General features: G+C 46.3%; 1 protein-coding gene across 40 annotated transcripts in view; it reads left to right on the forward strand.

The window, feature by feature from the left end:
- MBNL1 (muscleblind like splicing regulator 1) overlaps window positions 1-21,133 on the forward strand; it is a 176,004-nt gene that overhangs the window by 127,058 nt on the left and 27,813 nt on the right. For 23 of the 40 annotated variants that reach the window (XR_015950031.1, XR_015950032.1, XR_015950033.1 and 20 more), the window contains 4 exons: window positions 4,578-4,748; window positions 9,100-9,192; window positions 15,059-15,166; window positions 19,947-20,147. Coding sequence is in view for 36 of the 40 variants with exons in the window: in XM_035132486.3 (XP_034988377.1) it covers window positions 4,578-4,748; window positions 9,100-9,192; window positions 15,059-15,166; window positions 19,947-20,147 (573 nt within the window). In the remaining 4 variants the exon portion in view is untranslated. The remainder of the gene's footprint in view (window positions 1-4,577; window positions 4,749-9,099; window positions 9,193-15,058; window positions 15,167-19,946; window positions 20,148-21,133) is intronic. The other 17 variants (XM_088669809.1, XM_088669812.1, XM_088669828.1 and 14 more) reach the window with 2 other exon arrangements.

Consider the following 21,133-nt stretch of genomic DNA (forward strand, 5'->3'; position numbering starts at 1 on the left):
TGCGGTGTCTATTGACCTCCCGCATTCTCTGCCTCAGTATGCTGTGGCCATCCTGTATTTCTTCTATGATGTTAGGTAAACCTCCTCCATATTTGACGCATCTCACGGCCTTGGGTTGAGCCAGACTGGGGTTTCCAATGTAATGATGAGAATGTGTTTTGAAAGGCCTATCGGCATAGTCAGTCGGTTTGATTGACTTGTTCTACTGCTGCTGCTGCTGCTTAACCCCCAACAAGATCTCGAGAATTATGTAAAATCCTGTCATCAAACATACTGTGTTATGCAAATGCCAACTGGCTAGCTGCAGAAATGAGAGTCATATGTGCTTGGCTGCCGAGAGCAGAGGCAGATGGGTTGAAATAAATCATATACACTGACACAAGAGAGCTTTGGGTTGGATCACTGGCAGACCTATAACAAGGAGAAGCTTTGTAGCTTTCTGTGCAAAAGTGCGGCATAAGGGCATGTTGTACTGCATTAATTTGTTCTTTTTAAGAAAAGGGGGTGGGGTGGGGGAGAGCAAAGCAAAGCTTGATGCAGGCAGCCCTTTGCCTTAAATTAAGGTTCTGTTTTTCACTGCCACGGCTGCTTTTGGATTGATTACTACGGAAAAGAAGGGAATTGGAACCTTTCAGATTAAGCCATTTGTTCTGCCAAGGAGAAATTTGTGCCTCTTTATATCTTTGTTTTTTGCGTGTCCCTGGGAGAATAGACTCTACTGTTACACATTTAGCCGTGATCATTGGAAACATTAATTTTGTTGACTAATTGCTGTTTTTCAAGATGAGCGTGCGTCTGAAGGGGGCTTGTTTCAGGGACCAGATGTGCTCATTCAGCTCTGCCACTCCCCACAAGTCAAATAGGGACCTGAGCTCAGGTCCCTATTTGACTTGTGGACGAGGGTCTGTGCCTGCCGTGGAAATGAGGGAGACCATGGGGCAGGCAGGGGCAGAACTGTAACGCTGAAGGGTGGTGTCAGTATGGAATAGGCAATGTTACATCACACATTGTGCCCAGCCAAGAGGCCGCCAGGTGGGGAGTCCAGGTACTCACCCGGGACCGACCGGGTCTGCGGACGGCAGTCCCTGACTACAGGGACAGGACCAACGAGGAACAATGTGCAGTGGCGAGGCGGCAGCAGGGCCAGTAAACAGTCTGTGGGTCTAGCCGGGTAGCCAAAGGCCAGGAACACGACAGGGCTAATCCGTGAGGCAGGGCCAAAGTCCAGTCCAAGGCCCAGGAGTCCTACAGGGGGTCAGTCCGGCAGGGAGCAAAGCAGAAAGCAGAGCAAGGTCCAGGTCAGGAGGAGGCACGTGGTCACAGGCAGGCACACGCTAGCAACTGCGTTACTCACGCAACTTGGGGCTGGGGCTGGCCAGCCTTTATCTGTCCCGAGGCATAGGGTGGCCCCGATCCTCCGGTGACTCGCCTCTCCTTCTGGCCTGGAGGTGAGCACTCCTCCTGCAGGAACTTAGTTCCCTTCGCCTCTCTGCCCTGAGCCTCTGAAGCTCAGGAGAGGCTGGTGGGTTACCGGACCCAGGGGTAGCCTCAGCTTCCTCTGACAGGGCTGAGAGTGGGACGCCTGCAGACAATGGGTCCTCCATTACATCTGGGACCAGAGCAGACTCAGCTGATGCCTGCACCTGAGGATCCAGCACAGGTGAGGGCCCTTCAGGCTTCTGCCCTAGCCCCGGCTCAGCTGGATCCGGAGGCAGGGAATCCTGTGCAGGCTGGGATCCCTCAGGTTCAGCATCCGAGTCCAAATCCCAGGCCACCACACACATAATCCATATTTTACCCCTGCACTTCCCCCCCCTCTCCTTTTACTGACTCATCTCATAGGTTGCCCACTCTTCTGCTTGAATGGCAAAGGGTTTTGTGTCCCTGCCAAGGCCCCACAGAATTTATCTGTTTAAATTCTTTTGAAACTATGGAACGAGGCCCCCTTAACCAGCCCCCTCCATGGAAGCCCCAGGTACAGAACTTTCATTTGTGCAATGGGGCTGCCTCCCCCCACCCCCACCCCCTCAAGAAAACCCCTGCTCACTGAAATTGGCTCAGGAATGGTATTGGAAGAACCCCCAGAACAGTGTTTAGGTTATCATTCTACCTGGAAAGCTGGGATGCTTGCATCAGCAAAACGATGGGAAGAGTGTGATGCTGAATTTCACCCACCACATGCACACACACTCATACATGCGCACCCATTCGTGTACATACTGGTGGGTGCGCATGTATGAGTGCCCAAATGTCTCTGTGGCCCCAAGTTTGGGTCGTGAAGGACCAAATGTATGCTTTTTATATATAAAGGTGATTGTCCACGCCCACGTTTGCACGTTGGCCACACCCATTTTGATGTAACAACCCCACCCCCCCACCCCGGGTTCAGTATGGGTTAGGGCAGGCCTCAGCCCATAGAAGCATAGCGGCCTTCAGGAGTGGGGACGTTTCTCTTCATTTTGCATTGGGCGGTATCTAGCATGTGGTCTCCGGAAAACTATTGACAGTTGTGACATGACATCTGCTTTAGACTACGCTGACGTGGATTCTTATCTGGGACTGAGTCTTGTTGTTTGTGCAGTCTGCTGGGGAAGCAAGTCCCACGAGGTTCAATAATTCTTTGTGCAGGATTGGGCCATATAAGCCATTCTGCTCTGCTGTATCCTTAGAAAGGTCACAGAAAATAGGATCAGTGGCATGTGGTGTTACTTATCTGCAAGAAGATCTAGTACAGAGATGATCTCGTTACAATAAATGGAAGGTATGAAACTGACCATTAAATTCAATGGAAGGTTCTGTATACAATTAATTTTTATCGGTCCTATGTTGCTCTATTTTTATTTTTATTTTCTGAAAGGTTTTCGGAATTGTAGGTGGGACTTGGACATTCTGTTCTAAGGCGTTGTTCTTAGCTGAATGAGAAGAATACTTTATTTCATTTACGAAAGAGAGGCACTACCCAGAAGAACAGTTAAATTTAAACCTGAAACTTGTGCTTGTGGGTAGGGGATTTTCTTTGGCTGTGTCATGTTTAAACTCAAGAGAGTCAATGGCTAATTGCTGCTGCTAATATTATTCAAGGTTTCATCATTCTCTGTAGTGTCCTGGGTACTGTCCTTTTAATTCAGACAAAATCTGCACACGAACAACACGCAGTGCTATGCACCACTCAAAAATTTAGGCTGTTGTCCTTCTCCTAGTTGTGCATGCTGAGGCAGTGTTGTGTATTGAGCTAATCTGTTAAAAGACAAGGGTAATGCCTAGGACTTAGAACAGGCATGGCCAAACTTGGCCCTCCAGCTGTTTTGGGATTACAACTCCCATCATCCCTAGCTAACAGGACCAGTGGTCAGGGGTGGTGGGAATTGCAGTCCCAAAACATCTGGAGGGCCAAGTTTGGCCATGACCATAGCTGCCAAGTCTCCCGTATTCCCTGGAAAAACCCCGTTTTTCCAGCCGTTTCCCGCTGGCAGCCCGGATTTTTAAAAACACCGTAAATCCCCTGGAGAGGCTCCTTCTGTGCATGTCTGGAGTCTCTGGACATGCGCAGAAGCAATTTCTGGCGCTGTGGCCATTTTGGAAATGGGCAGAGCATGCGTAGAAGCGACTTCTGGTGCTGCTCTGCCCAGCTCCAAAATGGCCGCAGCGCGACTTCCGGCGCCGCGGCCATTTTGGAACTAGGCAGAGCATGTGTAGAAGCAACTTCCGGTGCCACTCTGTCCAGTTCCAAAATGGCCGCAGCGCAACTTCCGGTGCCACGCCGATCCCGGATTTTTCAATCTGGGAGTTGGCACCTATGGCCATGACAGACTTAGAAGGAATCCAAATTTGACATTACCTCAATGCGCTTCGAAAGATGTTTTCTCCCTTACCTTTCCATGAAGTCTTGTCACCAGCATTATTAGGAAGTAACTTTGAGAGGCAGGACACCAAATCTAAATTTTTCTATGTCTATACAAATATGCCCGTTTATTTAAGAAGGGCTGTGCCTGAGTGGTGGAGGCACATACGGTTTGTTTGAAATGTCCTAGGCATCTTCAGGATGCATCACAGTGGTGCAGCTTTAAATCATAATAGGAACGTAGTGATCGTCTCCTTTCTAAACAGATCCATATCATCTAGTAGAAAATGATTCAACTGGACATCTGACATGATCTGCCCTATTCTCCCAGATGGAGGCGGTACATGTTGGATGGAAAATATAATTGCTGGTTGTACGCCAATGTTAGGTTGTTTTCCATGGTGATGTTGACGTCTGGGAACTCTGCTCAATTAGTTGTGGTATACGGCTGCTATTTTTTTAATATATAAAACAAAGTGTGCTGGAAAACAGCACTTTGAGGCAGAGGTGAGGAACCTCTGACCCTTCCTATGTCATCGGACTACTGCCTAAATCATCTCTGACCACTGGCCATGCTGGGCTGAGGCTGACGTGGGTTGGAGTTCAAGAACGTCTGAAGGGCCCCAGGTTCCTCCAGCTGTTTTTGTGCCTCCAAATAGCTCACCCGGAATAATTAAATGTGTTAATCAATAGCAGACAAACCTAATTAGTCTTCTTCTCTTTTGCTGTGTTCCAGGGACGATGCTCAAGGGAGAATTGCAAATACCTTCACCCGCCGCCACACTTAAAAACACAGTTGGAGATCAATGGACGCAATAACCTGATTCAGCAGAAGAACATGGCCATGCTGGCCCAGCAGATGCAACTAGCCAATGCCATGATGCCTGGTGCCCCGTTACAACCAGTGGTGAGCATCGTTTGGACCGTTCTTTTCTTGTGTCCCAGTGCACTGTCTGTGCTCTAGTCTCTACTCTCTGCCGGTTACAGAAGCAGTTGTGTGCACTCAGTATAGGTTAAATTAGCTGATAGACTTCAGTGTGGTGCACCTGCAATATGTAGAACCAGGCCAGCCAAACTGGTGCCCTCCAAATACTACAAATGACAGCTCCCATCATCCCAATGGCCAATGATCAGCGATGGTGGGAGCTGGTGCCCACAATATCTGGAGAGTTAACTGGGTGAGCACAAAGACCTACCTTGCCCACCTGCAGCTGTGGGCCCTGCTCACATGGTGTGATGTTTTTCTGGCACGTAGCTCCATCAAAACTGAGCCCCTGAACTTCAAACAGCTGTAGCTCCAAGCAGGTTGAACCTCATTTACTCAAGATAACCCTCTGGTGGTTTGCACAAAGGGATAGAGGAACTAATTTTTCCCACACCTGAAATACAGCATCTTTTGAGAAGATCCTAAACTTTTATAACTCCGCCACTGATTTTCCCGTGGTGGAATACCATGCTACAGTGGTGCCTCGCTTAACGAATGCCCTGCTTAATGAAATTTCCGCTTAACAAAAGGATTTTTCGAGCGGAGGTTGCCTCACTAGACGAATTCGTTTTATGAAAAATTTGTCTAGCGAATCGCGGTTTCCCATAGGAATGCATTGAAATTCAATTAATGCGTTCCTATGCATTTTTTTTCAATGCATTCCTATGGGATTCGCTAGACAAATTTTTCGTTATAAGAAAAGACCCGTGGAACGAATTAAATTCGTCTAGCGAGGCACCACTGTATCTTGCTCTGCAAGCACGGGAACATGATAATAATAATTTTAATTTATCATTTCTACCCCGCCCATCCGGCTGGGTCTCCCCAGCCACTCTGGACGGCTGCCAACAGAAGGTTAAAAATACATTAAAACATCAGTTATTAAAAACTTCCCTAAACAGGTAGGTAGCCGTGTTGGTCTGAGTCGAGGCAAAATAAAAAAATTCCTTCAGTAGCACCTTAAAGACCAACTAAGTTTTTATTTTGGTATGAGCTTTCGTGTGCATGCACACTTCGTCAGATAAAAACTTAGTTGGTCTTTAAGGTGCTACTGAAGGAATTTTTTTATTTTGCTTCCCTAAACAGGGCTGCCTTCAGATGTCTTCTAAATGTCAGGTAGTTGTTTTTTCCTTTGACATCTGATAGGAGGGCGTTCCTCAGGGTGGGCACCACTACCGAGAAGGCCCTCTGTCTAGTTCCCTGTAACTTCACTTTTTGCAATGAGGGAACCGCCAGAAGGCCCTCGGCGCTGGATCTCAGTGTCCAGGCAGAACAACGAGGGTGGAGACGCTCCTTCAGGTATACAGGACCCAGGCCAGGATCCACATGAGAAGCTGCCTCATACTGAGTCAGACCACTGGCCCATGTAGCTTAGTGCTGTCTACACTAACTGGCAGCGGCTGTCCAGGAGATGCCAAAAGATTGAACCTGGGACCTTCTGCATGCAAAGTAGATTCTCTGACACTGAGCTACAGCGCTTCCCCAGGCAGAAGAAGAGATAAAGAACATACCTGCCATTTAACCACCATAGTGCCATATTGTACATCTTGGGCTTTGAACATCAGTTAACAAGGGCAGAGGCCACAGTTGGAGGGTCCGTGTCGCAATTTGCAGCCCCGGTGCTTGTCAAGGGGCAACTTCTCAAGTGACAGGTTCTAATCCATAGCGCTACCTCTTCCTTTGGGAAGAGGGTACTTGGGGAGGGTGAGTCCCCAATTTCCTGTTTCATTTCAGTCCCATACGCTGATGTCAGCTCATAATCTTCTCTTTGGTTGTCTGGTGTGACTTAGATATCGTAAGTTTTAACAGCTCCACCTTGAAAATGCTTTCAAGCCGCCCACTGAGCTTTAGGAAGCCGGCAGCGCTCTGCACATTTACCGCTGTGCACAGTGCAATTTACTTCTGAATAAACATGTATGAGATTGAGCTATCAGGCATTGGAGGGAAAAAGTAGAAAATAACTATCCGGAGCTCTCACCTACAAACCAGTTTCAGTTTAAGTACCCTCAATTTATCTGATTTGTGGGCCGAGCAATAAATGCTTCATGTTTTCCAGCACTGAATGCTCACAAACAGGCAGCAGCACGGTCAACTTAAAGAGACAAATTTGAAAGCCTGGTTTTAGTCCTCTGTGTTTAATAATAATAATAATAATAAATAAATAAATAAATAATGCAGGATCAACAGATTAGCTGGGGCAGGACCAGTGAATTGAATCATGTTTTCCTTAAAGTGATAATAAAGAGAACCTAACAGAAATCTGCACTGTGACTGGAGCACAGCCTGATTGATAATAAAATGGGCCATGTTTGGTTTTGCCAACTAAAAATAGTGTTGTCTCTAAAGAGAGTGTTTAGTTAACTAAAGGTTGTCGTTAACTGGAGATCATCGTGGCGTTTCTATAGTGAGGTTCCGACACACCGCAAAATTTGAATGTTCAAAGTTACCTTATGCTGAAGTAGATCTTTGGTCCACCTGGTCGAAAACTGCCCTGTTTTGACTGGCAGGCTCTCTCCAAGGTCTTGGGAAGTGGTTTCCCCTAGCCCTCCTACCCAAGAGAGGAGATGTGGGGGGATTGTCTCTGGGGCAGCCCAAATGTGCTCTGCCGCTGAGCCCACAAGCCCACCTCCATATTGTTTACATTGCAACAGAGAACAGGATTGAAAAGCCTCCTCAGCCCATTACAGTGGTGCCTCGCTTAATGAACGCCCTGTAAGACGAAATTTTCGCTTAAAGAAAGGATTTTTCTAGCGGAGGTTGCCTCGCTAGATGAATTCATTTTATAAAAAATTCGTCTAGCCAATCGCGGTTTCCCATAGGAATGCATTGAAATTCAATTAATGTGTTCCTATGGGCAAAAAACAAAAAAAAATCAATGCATTCCTATGGGATTCGCTAGATGAATTTTTCGTTATAAGAATAGACCCGTGGAACGAATTAAATTCATCTAGTGAGGCACCACTGTATATAAAGAAATATAGAAATCCGGATAGGACATGTTGTCGGATATAAAACTGCTTAATGTAGAATCACTACCAAAGTTACCCTAATGACAACCATGGCATTACTTTTAAGTTTAAAAGTATCGTTGGATACTGAACATATTCCAAAGAAGCCATAGGACTATTGCTGGGTGGAGGGATGTTACCTTGCAGTATTAATTTGATTTCATAAAATGTATATTCTGCTTGGTTGCAAACAACAACACCCCAGGGTGGTTTACAAAATAATCCAAGCAAAATGTACAACAGTATTTTAAAATTTGGTAATGATTCCTTGCCGAAAGCTCCTGCATAACTTTGTCATACATTTCTGCTAAAATTCATAGAGGCATAAAGCATTGATCATAGATTATTCCAGGGGTGGATGATCTCTACTCCTCCAGCTGTTGTTGGAGTCCAGCTCCCATCATGGAGTTTTGCCACAACATCTGGGATCTACCGCTGCTGGGCACCTGGGGGATCGCAGACTGCCCTTCCCTGGATAATGCGGAATGCTGCAAAATGCAAATTTAAAAAGGGAGAGGGGTGTCCCGGGGAGTAGGCCAAGGCCACTTCCAAGCTGCTGCTGTTTTGCAAGAGCGATTCAAGAGCCTAATGGCAATTATAGTGGATTTGTCCAATTAAATTGGATTTGGTGTTCTAGCGCTACAAGCCCACTTATCAAAAAACAAACAAAAGAAACCTGACTTTTTGAAATAAGGAAAGTGGTGAGAACCATTGCTTACTTATAACCCTCCCTGCAAACAAATCAGAGCAAATGCTCAGCAAACAGGTCATTTGGAAGTGACCCCGGAATCGCATGCAAGCTGCTTGCAAGGTGCAAGTGTGTGTAAGCAAATACACACTTTTCAGCGGCTGGCGTCACTTGACTACGAAACGTCAGATCTAGGCAGTCATGAAAAAGCAACCAGGGCACTTTTAAAGTATAGAGAAAAGATTAGCAACCTATAGAAAGCGGGGCTGAGTCCAAACCCTCCCACAGTTTTTTTTTCTCTGTTCCCATGGTTTGTATTGACTTGCATAACTGCTACTCCAAATAAAAAGGGCTGCACAACATTTTCGTTGTCATCGGAGCATTTTAAATAATCTGTGAATTATACCTGCATTCAAGGAATGGTACTATTGTTTTATTGCACAGTTATAACTTTCCATCACTTTTTAGATCTAAAGTATCAGTCATTTATCTTTACTATTTTACCGAATATGGCTGTTGATGACTTAGTTTAATTGTTTTAATTAGTTAACTCGATACTGTTATTATTTTTTCATAGAACCATATGCCTCAGACATTCCAAAAAAGAGGGGGGGAGGGATCTCCATATTTCATCGACACTGATTCCATTTATCAATACCAAACACTAAAGGTGAGAAAATGTTATGATTTGGGGTTTTCTTTGTGCTTTATGAGGGTTTTCCTGCCGATTAGAATGTTAGTTGTTCATACTGACGGGTTTAATGTGCGTTCATATCGTGACAAAGAGCCAGAATTTCTAGCTATGGTGATTGATTTGTCTTAGAACAGTTCATTGCAAACCCAACAATAAGGGGTGGGGTGGGGTGTCACCTTTGATTTAATGCTCAGAGTTGCCCAGGATCTGTTTAGAAAGCGAAGCATTCCTGAAATTCAATCTATATGAAAATTGCTTAGAAAGTTCAATGTGTGAAAATTTCAGAAGAAGGAATACCCCCAAACGAAGAGATTGGTTGAAAGGGCAGAGTCTGGAGAGCCATATTGAGCCTTAGCCGATGCCAGTGCGGTTGAACAGCAGAGTCGACAAAACAGTGCAGTGCCAACCAAGAGGAGGAAATTAGACAGCACCTTGAAACACAAATGCAATCTGAATACAGGGAAAGATAGGACAGAATTTGGGAAGCAAAGTCCTTAAAGGCCAAGCCCTGAACATTTATTAAAAACCTATCAGGAGTGGGAGAAAGGAGATATGGCCTTTAGGTGGCAAAAGCACTGAAGATGGACAGAAGGCAAAGTGTTAGATGCAGCGAGAGGCTGGTTTAAACCCCACCCCACCCCCCTGCACTTGCTCCATTAACAGGGCTGTTGGGAGGGAAGCTGGTTTTCTGTTCGCAAAGTCCCTGTTACAGCAAGGGGGTGATGTTTTAACCCCAATCTCCCTGCATCTGTGTCAAGACTGCAAAGCTTCAGCCGTACCCAGTCGGGACTCCGCGCCCTGGCATGAAAGCAGCAAGAGGGCAGTCGGGGCCTCAGAGCCAGTCGCAGCTTCTGCGACATGTCAGCTTCTGCTTTTCACTTATGAGATTTGTTGGAGCAGAAAGATTTCTATCCCAACGAAGATAAATGGACAAAACAAAGTCTTCTCCCGGAAATCTTGAGGATTGGAGGTGGGCAGCAAGTGGAGCTCCAGGGGACCTGGCTGGGTGTTAACCGCTGCCTCACATGCCCTGGGCAGGGATGGGGGCAAGTCACCTCTTAGCCAGTTGTTTTTATTTATATCCCAACTTTTTCCTCCAAGGAGCTCAAGGTGGCAAACATGGTTCTCTGCCCCCTACCTCATTTCACCCCCACACAACAACCCTTTGAAGCAGGTTAGGCCGAGAGGCAACGCCTGGCCCAAGGTCACCCAGTGAGCTTCATGGCCAAGTAGGGATTTGAACCCTGGTCTCCCGGGTCTTAGTCCGGCACTCTAACCGCTACACTACACTGGCTCCCAGAGAAGTGATAGGACTGTTAGTAGGATGCCCGCAAAGGGATGCACGGCAGCCCCCCAGCTTGATGTCTGGGCCATTCCATTAGGAGAATGACTGATGGCAGAGTCCCAAGGGCTTGCGATGCATCCCTTTGTGCTCATCTTATGCTGTGTGTTCATCCCTCTGCAGACACACCTAAATTCAGGGTTCTACCATACTTGGGGAGCACAAACAGATGAGCAGGGCAGGGTTCTGCTGCATATGGGCGCCCTGTAGCCCACGGGGTGGCTAGAGAGAGCACCGTGCTCCCTCCTTGCCTTCTCTGTGCAGATAGGAACCGCGGTCCTGCTCCCCACACCTCCCTTCTGCCTAATCGCTTTCCCTCTCACCTCCGGGCCCCACTGCCACCCAGAAGGAAAGGGGAACATAGGAACCTGCGTTATACCAAGTCAGAGGCCATTAGTCCCCCTAGCTCGTCTACACTGACTGGCAGCAGCTCTCCCAGATTTCATCCAAGGGAGTCCTTTCCCAGTCCTCCCTGGAGATGCTGCGGATTGGACCACTGGGCTGCAATGGCTCCTCCTCCTTCCCTTTGCCAGAGAAGGAGAGAGGAGTGGGTGGGCAAGAGGCACAGAAACAAAGTCAGGGAGTCCACCAGACGGGCAGCATTGCCAGCCTTGATAATGAGGCGCGAGGCAGGGCAGGACACCGTGCTGAGATGTGATTCTCCTCGCCGTCGGCAGGGCTGGGTGGGTGGCAAAAGCGACGTGGAGCAGGGCCAGCGATGCGTCTCCTAACATCTTAAGTCATGTGCCGAGACAGTTTGTGCCATATATATATATAGCCCGAGGAATGTATCAATTATTTATGTGGTACATCCTTCTCTCGCCGTTCCAAAACCTTAGCATTTCCTTCGGAAGGTCGCTTGCCTCTACGCTCAGAGCTGTTGTCCGTGTGTAAAGGTTACATGTTAGAAACTCGTGAATTCCCCCCCTTTCAGTTTCATTTTTAAAGCAAGCCTCATGTTTTCAAGGTTGCAAAAAAAGAAAGAAAGTTGATTTATTTCCGGCTTGTTTGCTTCATTTATGAATTGCAACATCCCATAGCAATTTAACAGTAAAAACCCTTTCCTTACTTTTCTCATCTGTTGGCTGCAAGTTTAAGTACAAGAGTAAAGAAGAAATGCAGGAGGTCCACTTTGTACAGCTTGGTATCTGACTCACGACTGAAAATAATATGCAAATCATGTTGGCTGCATGCAATTAAAATCTGCTTAATTTACATTTTGCTCCTGGTGTATTTCCAGCGAGGCTCTTGGTACCACAGCAGTTTGATTTTATTACTGTGCAGATGTAGGAGAGATTTCATAATCCAGACCCTGTTATCTGCAGCCCCTTATGGTGCACCCATATACAATCCAAACAGCACCCCCTGGATCTCCCATTGTTTGTGCTTGACTTCATGCAGTAAATAATATTTTTATCTATTCAAGGGCTGCTTAGAAAGTACAGAAAGTACAATTGTTTTTCATAAGATACCAACGTGTTTGTGGTTTTTTTGCCATTCTGCCTTTCCTCCTCGATAATGCTGAAAAGTAATTATTGTTTTAGTCAAGGCTTTTCGTCCGCCTCCCCTTTTCCGCAAAAGGAATCAAATTATTTTTGGCGCTGCATTGGGTGAATGCATTATCTATAAAGGAAGTCAAACCTCAGACCATAAGAGAAAGAAGCATGAGTGCTTAGAAGCACATACAGCCCCACACCTCACTAGAAACTAGAAAAAAAATGCAATAAGGCATGCTTTCCGTTCCGGGCTGCTTAGATGTCTCTGCAAAGTGTCTGTTTTCTATATTGAACTCTTGAGCTGCTTCTCTTGTTCGCTTTTTTGCCTTGCTTGCTGTCTCTGGAAGCATTTCCTGCCTCTTGGGTTTCTGACATTTGTAACAATCATGAAAGAGATACTCGGCCAATATGGAGTCTGGCTCTCTAACCCCACCTCCTTAGTTGCAGGGAAGCTGTAGGTTTACAGGGACCAAACAAAGGGGTCGGGATGCTATTCTGAGAGACGAAGTAGTACCTACTTGCCTGTCCAGTGGCAGGCTCCAAATTTTGATTTCGGATTATTCCAGCAAAAAGGGAAACAAATCGAAGAGCTACAAGACCCGTTCACTTAAAAAAATACCCATATCCACCCCCCACGAAGGTAGGAGGGTCATGTTAGCTATCTAGCTGTGCCTTTTAAGTAGCTGGGTTTTTATGCAAGTGGCCAGCCTCGGGGGCTTAACCCCTTTGTCTCTGTTACAGCCTGATCAAGGTCACATTCAAACCATTTTTTATAGTTGAGGATGGAGCTCATTGGCTCTGGCTCCTGCTGGCCTCCTACCTTGCACCCTTACAGTTCCAAGAGACACCGCTCACCACTGATTCTGACTGCAAAAGCACTTAGTATAATAATAATACAGTGGTGCCTCGCAGGACGAATTTAATTCGTTCCGCGAGTCAATTCGTTTTGCGAAAAATTCATCTTGCAAATCACGGTTTCCCATAGGAATGCATCGAAATTTCTTTTTTTTGCCCATAGGAACGCATTAATTAAATTTCAATGCATTCCTATGGGAAACCGCGATTCGCAAGACGAATTTTTCGCAAAATGAATTCGTCTTGCGAGTTACCATCAGATCGCAAGACGCATTCATCTTGTGAAAATTTCGTCTTGCAGGGCATTCGTCTTGCGAGGTACCACTGTAATATTAATAATTTGTTATTTATATCTCGCCCTTCTGGCTGGGTTTCCCCAGCATAGCTGCCAAGTTATCCCTTTTTTTAAGGGATTTTCCCTTATGCTGAATAGGCTTCCTCGCGAGAAAAGGGAAAACTTGGCAGCTATGTTCCCCAGCCACTCTGGGCGGCTCCCAACTGAATATTAAAAACACAATACAGCATTAAACATTAAAAACTTCCCTATACAGGGCTGCCTTCAGATGTCTTTTAAAAGCAAGTAGGCTTTAGTTGGGTCACCTGTAGTCTGCCTGACCCCTGCTTGGGCCATTTCTCTAGGGCCCATACATCTAACATTCTGCCATTCCCCACTTTGATTTAAGATAAAGAACTCACGATCACAGTGCACATGGAGAGAGTCCTCCTTTGAAAGCACTCCCACATGCAAACTTCCCTCCATATGGAAAGAAAGCCCCATCAATGTAAGTTTCTTCTAGACTTTGCAGGCATGCAAGCTTTCTACATGGAAGGAAATATTGAAGTTGAGGTGCCTTCAAATAAGTGGTCCTAGCATGTGCATTCAAGATGGTGCAGAGTCCTGTATTGCATGAGTTTCTTCATTTATTTAGCATTTACTTATGTATTAAGGACTTGGTCCCTGCTCATTTGAGTTACCTCTGGGTTACTCTCAGCTTCCTAAGGTGGCAGCCAATGAATCTGAGATCGGCTGGGGTGTAAACTGAGAAGGACCACATCTTCGCGCCCTAAAGTCCAACAGCACTGAAGATAGCTTTAGAAAGTTGAAAAGGTCATGTTCTAAACCTGAATCACGTAGGCAGTGATGCATTCCAACATGACTCATTGTGGAATGGGTGGGGCTGTTCTTTCCTACTATAATAAAATCCAAGTTTTTCACCTCCTGCAAAACAACTCAAGAGTATATCCTTACTACGAGGAGCAGCTGCAATAACATTGGTGCTTATAGTCTTCATACTAAGCTGAAATGGCACATAGTAGCACATGGAGCACTGATTGTTCGCATGCATTGAGGGCAAAGCTACATGCAATAATTTAAAGCGCATATCCTTTAACTATCAGTTGGGCAGATGGCAAACAGTACTGGGGCCATCATATGCAGAGGAAAAGATATGATGTGGACCTCTACTGCCCTGGTCCTCCCACCTACCTTCTGAAACTGGGATTAGCCCCAGGAAGCAAGCAGCTGTTGGTTGGTTTCTTTCCTGCGCCTTGTAGCATCTTGAATGCACCTTGCATGCGTTGGACCCAATACTGCTTCCCCCCAGCTAAGATTTAAAGAATTAAAAACCATGCACATTAAATGTTGATGGTGGCACATGTGGTTTGGCCCTGAATTGATTTTTATAGGATCTTGGTAGCTAATAAGGCAGATCGAACAGATAAGTTCAAAGTTCAGATGTACATGGAGATGAAGCTTTGGGAAAGAAGGCCGGCCAATAAGGGCCACATATTCTCATATTGAAATATTTCTGCTACAGCCACTTAAAGCTTGCCAGCACATCAGGAACAGCTTTTCCAGTGGGATAGAGCCATAACCCCAGTTTCCCAGCAGCCATTTCACTGCTACTTAACTGGGAGGGAAGAGGTGGCAATGAGCTCTGAAAAGACCTAGCTTGCAAACATATTGATTCAAATAGGCGCCAGCTACTTAGTTTACAAGTTCCTTACATCACCACCCCACTTCCCCCCAAAACAACAACAACAACAACTTTTTAAAATCTCCCAATTTTGCTATAAACCCTTAGAGGAAATCTTCCTTTGTTTACGCAAGTTATCATTATTGTCCATTTTTCTACTTCCTGTACTTTAGAGAGCCCTAGACCAATGGTCTTCAGCTGATGGGTCGGGACCCACTACCGGGTCGCAGACTGATCTAAGATGGGTCGCAACAGAAGCGCTACCACAATACAAATATATGGTAACAAATTTTTTAAAAAAGTGTCCCCAAATGTATGTTTCGGTTACAGGTGTGTCCCAGATCTGGGAACAGAAGTCACTATTACCCTAGAGGTTTGTGTGCAGTTTGTTATCCTGAGATAGTGTTCAAGATCGGGCTGACTATCCTGTAGGATGAATGTCTCCATTTCACAAGATCTTTAAACGACAGGAATTTGCAGCTTGCGAGTTTAGTGACTGCCCCCTTACCCTAACTCTCATACTGTGATGACTCCTAGGCCTTCTGCTTTGTTTACTATGGATCCAGGGGCAGCAGGAAATGTCTAATAAGGCTGCAGTCCTATACACACCTGGGAATAAGACCCACTGAACTCTATGGAGATTACTTCTGAGCATGCATGTATCGTAGAGTTAGGGAACCTCAGGCCTAGGGGCCAAATGTGACCCTCCAAGCTTCTCTCTGGTCCTTGGGACTCTTCCCAGGTCACACACCCTTCTCAGTTTCATCACTGGCTGGCCCTGCCTTGTATCCCACCCCCTTGACTGTCTCCCCCGGACTGGAATGTGTCCTTGGAACTTTGACCATTCTTCTTTTTTTCTCTGAATGGAGGGTACAATGGGATGTGTTGAAGCTACCATCCAAAGGTAAACTTTCCATTGATCGCTTGACCCACTTATGCCTCCATCCCATCCAACACCCAGAAGGTTGCCCAGAAGGAAATGAAGCCCCCAGACTGAAAAGGGTCCCCCACCTCTGAGCTATAGCATTGCACTGGCTGCTACCATAGACCATTGCCGGGCTGAGTTGGGGAATTCTCCTGCAGTGCCCGACTCGCAGGAGTGTGCTTCTAACCCGAGAATCCTGGGCCAAGAATATTGGGAATGGTGGCTTAAGTAAAGAAGCATAAAACATGTACACTACTCTGGACCCAGGAAGAGAATGTTTAGGCATTGTGTCTCCTCCACCAGCACATCTCTTCTAGAAAGGGAGGACTTTCTGGTTTTGCTACGACCAAGGTATCAATTTTTCAAATAAAATAAAATAAAATATCCTTTTTACTGGAGCAGCATCCATGCAAAATGAAGCAAGATGACATTGCATTATCACCAGGGAGTCGGAAGGACATGAATTTTAACTAGCAATTTGGCCACTAAGCACACAGTGACTCAGCGGACATTGGAACCGGAATGAATGAGTTCCTATTTCTTCGCTGCGTTTCTTGCAGCACGCTAACTTTCTTGATCGTGCCCTATCCATCTGACTGTGTACCGTAGGGAAATGTTTAGATTATTATTAAATATTCCTCAGTGCAGAGAAAGAGAAGTGATGTCAATATGGGCAGTAAGTGTTTTCTTTCATATGCTGCATTACTGGAAATGCTGGCTTTTCAGCTTATGCAAACAACTTGAATTCCCCTTTTTGTTCACACACACACACACTTTTTTTCTCTCTCTCTCCATCAAACTTGAGTTCATTTTTAGGGTGCAATTTTTTACAGTGCTATGCTGTGCTAGTACAAGCCTTTCTTTCTTGGATCTGCTGGTACGGGCAGCCAAACTTTGGAAAACCTAAGATCCTGGTGCCGCAGCTCATGGAACAAGCACCAGTGCTTCCCAGTTTCTAACTGGGAAGATTTACAAAAGCTTTGGCTGGAAATAGAGAAGGCATGTTTTGACAGCACATCTGGTTACTGGTTTTGCAAGGCGTTTGCTTCCCTTCAGCTGTCGCCCCGGGCTAGTCAGGCTGTTGAGCTGCTGTCCTGGGCCATTGGAAACTTCCATTTTTACCTGCAAGTCCTGCTTGGACTTTTTTATTTGATTACTAAACCTTAAATCAAATGCTTCCAAATCTCACTTTGCCTATTAGTCCATTTGAAGCTTCACTGACAGCCAGAGATGGAGGGCTGGGGAGAGTCAGTGTAGCTGTCAAGGAATGCTTCTTTGTTTATTCTTGAGCAGTAGCTTTTGGTGGGTGCTAAGGATGTAGCCAAGTCTAGGAGCATGTTTCTTCTTCTTCCTCCTCCTCCTCCTCCTCTAAGGCTTATTCAGCGGACTACACATTGTGGTTGGGCTTGGGTAGCCAACAGTATTTTCTACATGTGTCCCTCAGCCTTATTGCATGCATGGAGCCCCGGCTCCTCCCATTAATTCCCACGCCTTTTGTCCTCACTGCAGGGAGAGCGGCAGGTACACATGGGAGGACAGAGGCTCAATCCCAGAAGGTAGTGCCCACTCAGTCAGTTAATAGGAAGCCAGGGAGTGTGGCAGAAATAGCGACTCAGCAGCAGAGACCGGTCTAAGTAGCCTAGATTGCTGGCTTACAATAGAGGAGAAACCGGTAGGGTTTCTTTCTCCTTTAAGAGCAAAATATTGCAATTTCTTATGGGTGGGTGCTGCTTCCCAAATTTAAATCTGTGGACGTCCTATCGATAGCAGTTAAGCACAGCTGTTGATTCTTGAATGTATTGGCTGTGACCCAGTGAGCTAGCAGCTTAGCTGATCAGTCTATTCCTTGCCCTTAAGGCACCTCTTAAAATTTCCCAGCGCCGGTTGCCGTTCCTCCTGCGCTCCCTGGATGTGGCAATGCGAACAGGGCTCGTATAACATTCCACTGAGGGGAGTAGGAAGAACTTGAGGCAGCGAGGCTGTTGTATTTCGTAGGGAGAATAATGTTGAACATTAAGGAGACATGCTGGGTCAGGGGGTGGGGGTTTGTCACAGAACAGCAGCTTTGTTCACATTCTACCTCTTCATATATCCCAGGAAGAGAAAACCTTACAAATGGTCTTGCGCTAGAAGCTGCCATAAACCCTGGCCATTGGCTCTGCTGGCAGGGACTGAGCTAGCCTACCCATTCCTGACTTAGCCTTTGTTCACACCACTGCTTTGCCATCCTTCACATTAAGCTCCCTCCTCCATACCTGTCCCACATACTTCTCCTAAGCCTCGGTCTGATTATCATCAAGCACTAGAAAACGCTACACTTTTGATGGGATGGGAATAGTTCCCTTTCAGCCCTAAATAGTGGGCAGTGTCGATTACCCAAGGAGAAGATGGCATATTCAGGAAGGAACTACTTGAGAGCAGCATGATGTTAAGGGGCCATAGCAAAGGATGAAGCGCATGCATGTAGAAGGTCTCAGGTTCAATTTGCAGCATCTCCAATTAATAAGGAGCAGAGCTGGGAAAGATCTCACTCCCTCTCTGCCTTTGAGAGCTATTGCCAATCAGAATAGACAGCAATGGCCCAGACCAGTAGTGGAAAATGTCCAGCCTGTGGACCTAACTAAACACACATGGCTCTACTTGGCCTCACAAGGCCATTTTCTTATTTTTTTAAAAAATGCCCACATGCCCCACTCCTGTCATATATTTGATATCTCTATATGAAACTGCTGGGAGGTGGTATTTGGAGTGTGGTGCCATCGATATGCAGATGACATGTGAATCAGGAGGGAGTGTTCAAGAGCTGGACCAGTATCTGGAGAGAGTGATGGGCTGGATGGAGGCCAACAAACTCAGTTTGAATTCTGATAAAATGGAGGCCCTGTGGCTAGGCACTTCCTGGGTCCAGGAGTTGAGGAAACAACCTCTTTCTGAATGGGATAGCATTTTCCCTGAAGGAGCGAGCGTGTTGCTCGTGAATACTAATTCTAAGCTGTTCCCTGGAGGAGAGGAGGGATTATGCCCTGTTCTTGTTTGTCAGCTATACACTCCCTGCTCCCCAGTGTAACTCCTTCCTGAGATATGGTTGCCCCACATTGGCCAGCATTTAGGCACCAACTTAAAATGTTAGCTGCTCGTTTTAACAGATAAGGTTTTTGTTGCCTACCCTTTTGGCGCTGAAAAGGTTATTGTTCCGTTGATAAATTTTAATTACCTTTATGATAATTGTATTGTGTTTAAATATCACTGCTTTGGGCTCCAGCAGGAGGAAGAGGGGTGCATTAATAGAGTAATAAATAAATTAGAGTATGGGACAAGGTCTTGTCTGCACTGCAACTTTCTTCACAGTTTTTTTTTTTTGTTTGGTCTTATGGATCATAGTGGGGGTAGGACCCCCTTAAAAAGAGGGGGCGGGCGGGCTGTGATGTGATATGTTGCCACTGTGAGTATTCCTGTAACACTCACTTTGTCTGCCATTGTTCCCATCACCACCAAAACTCCACTGGGAAGTGGTAGATGAGGGCTCTTGTGTGCCACAGGTGGGTGCCATTAAGTGGTGAGAATGTGGCCTAGCGGCAGTGCTCATTCCATTCCCGGCCTCTTCCCGATTTTAACCAAAGTCATGGCTAAAAACAGTGGCTTAAAAGACCAGGCCCAAATCCAGCGCCTCCGGTCGGTGCAGTGCAAATTTCTCCCAACGCAGCACCTGTGCCATGGCCGTTGGCGCTCAATGCCTATCCTGCACACATCTCCCAGCACTTCCACTCACTGGAGGCTCCAGGTCTCATGACCATGGACTGGTTTGTCCTTTGTCCACCACCCAAAATAGCCGAAGAGCCAGCCAGAATGGGGGTGGAGTCTCTGTAGGGGAAGGGGAGATTCAGCAAAAATAGCCCCCCGCCTACTTCCGTGAGGGGGATCAACACTGGATCGAAAGCCTTCCACGAGCAGAAGCAGCTTTTCTCTTCATGGAGGCGACGGCTCCAATGTGTGCAAGTCACTCTGAATATAATGATAAAGAACGCAGGCTCGCTGTCTCAAATATGGTTTTGTATGTATAGTGTTATTGATGTGGTGGTCTGACTAATATTTACTTCTTTTTTCTCCTCTTCCCCCACCCCCCACCCCCACTCCAGCCAATGTTTTCAGTTGCACCAAGCTTAGCCACCAATGCTTCAACAGCCTTTAACCCCTACTTGGGGCCTGTCTCTCCTGGTTTGGTCCCAGCAGAGATTCTGCCGTCAGGGCCAATGCTGGTTGCGGGGAATCCTGGCATGCCAGTTCCTGCTGCTGCTGCAGCAGCCGCACAAAAGCTAATGAGGACAGACAGACTGGAGGTAGGAAACGACACGCTACGATTTCCCTTTGCAAAGCTTCCGACCACCCAGATCGGCATTGTTTAGTCTTGAAGTGGTAACACGCCTTGCACGAGAAAGGCATCGCTCTGTGACCCTGGGGAACATCCTTTGCAAAGACGGTGATGTAATAATGTAGCCCTGTGTCTGCATAACTTGGGGAATTGCAAACGATATTATGAGCTTGTTTTGCAGCCTGCTGCTGTTCTGTTTGGCTGGTGGGTTTGGGGAAGTACTTCTGCAGGAGCAGACACCAACCCCCCCCCTCTTAATCTTTGGCAATTGACAAAATAAGTAATGCTTTTTCAAACAATGATGATCCAGAATTGAAAATCTAGCACTTTTGGGGAGGGGGGTTGTTATCAAGCTCTCCAAACGTTTTTAGGGTGCAAATCACTTCATACTCCTTCCCTCAAACATTTTCACCAAGTCACTGTTGTTGACCCTCAGTACCCCATCTGTAAAATGGGAATGTTTGTCAGGAGTTCATGGCTGACAAGGGTGGAATATAACCCCTCCTACACTGCAGTCTAGAGGAAGTAAAAGTTTCTGAGCATCAATAGTATTGCCATCATACCAGGATGGCAGCTTATTTTCCCACAGACTTTCTCATTTCCATTCTACGCCTGTTGCCAGAATCTTGTTTGAGGTCTCATATTTTTTATTTATCAGGTTTTGCTACATCCCTAACAAATGTTGTTCTGCTACAGCAGATACTCTCCTTTGCCCTCAACAATTCCTTATCTGAGGGAGCCTGACAGGATTTTTCAGCATCTTCCGACATCAGTGGCGATGTGGGCCCTCGGCCAGCCTTGTGCTGCAGCTTGGTACTGCGCTAAAAAACTGAGTTACAAATGAAGCCTTCTTTGTGCTAGTCTAGGCACTATCTGAATTGCCCTTAAATGGATGCAGGCATAATGCTTAATCATGGTTAGTGCTAACCATGGTCTGTTGGCTTAATCTATCCC

This window comes from Zootoca vivipara, chromosome 5, assembly GCF_965207765.1.
Source record: "Zootoca vivipara chromosome 5, rZooViv2.hap1.1, whole genome shotgun sequence".
Taxonomy (NCBI): Eukaryota; Metazoa; Chordata; class Lepidosauria; order Squamata; family Lacertidae; genus Zootoca; species Zootoca vivipara.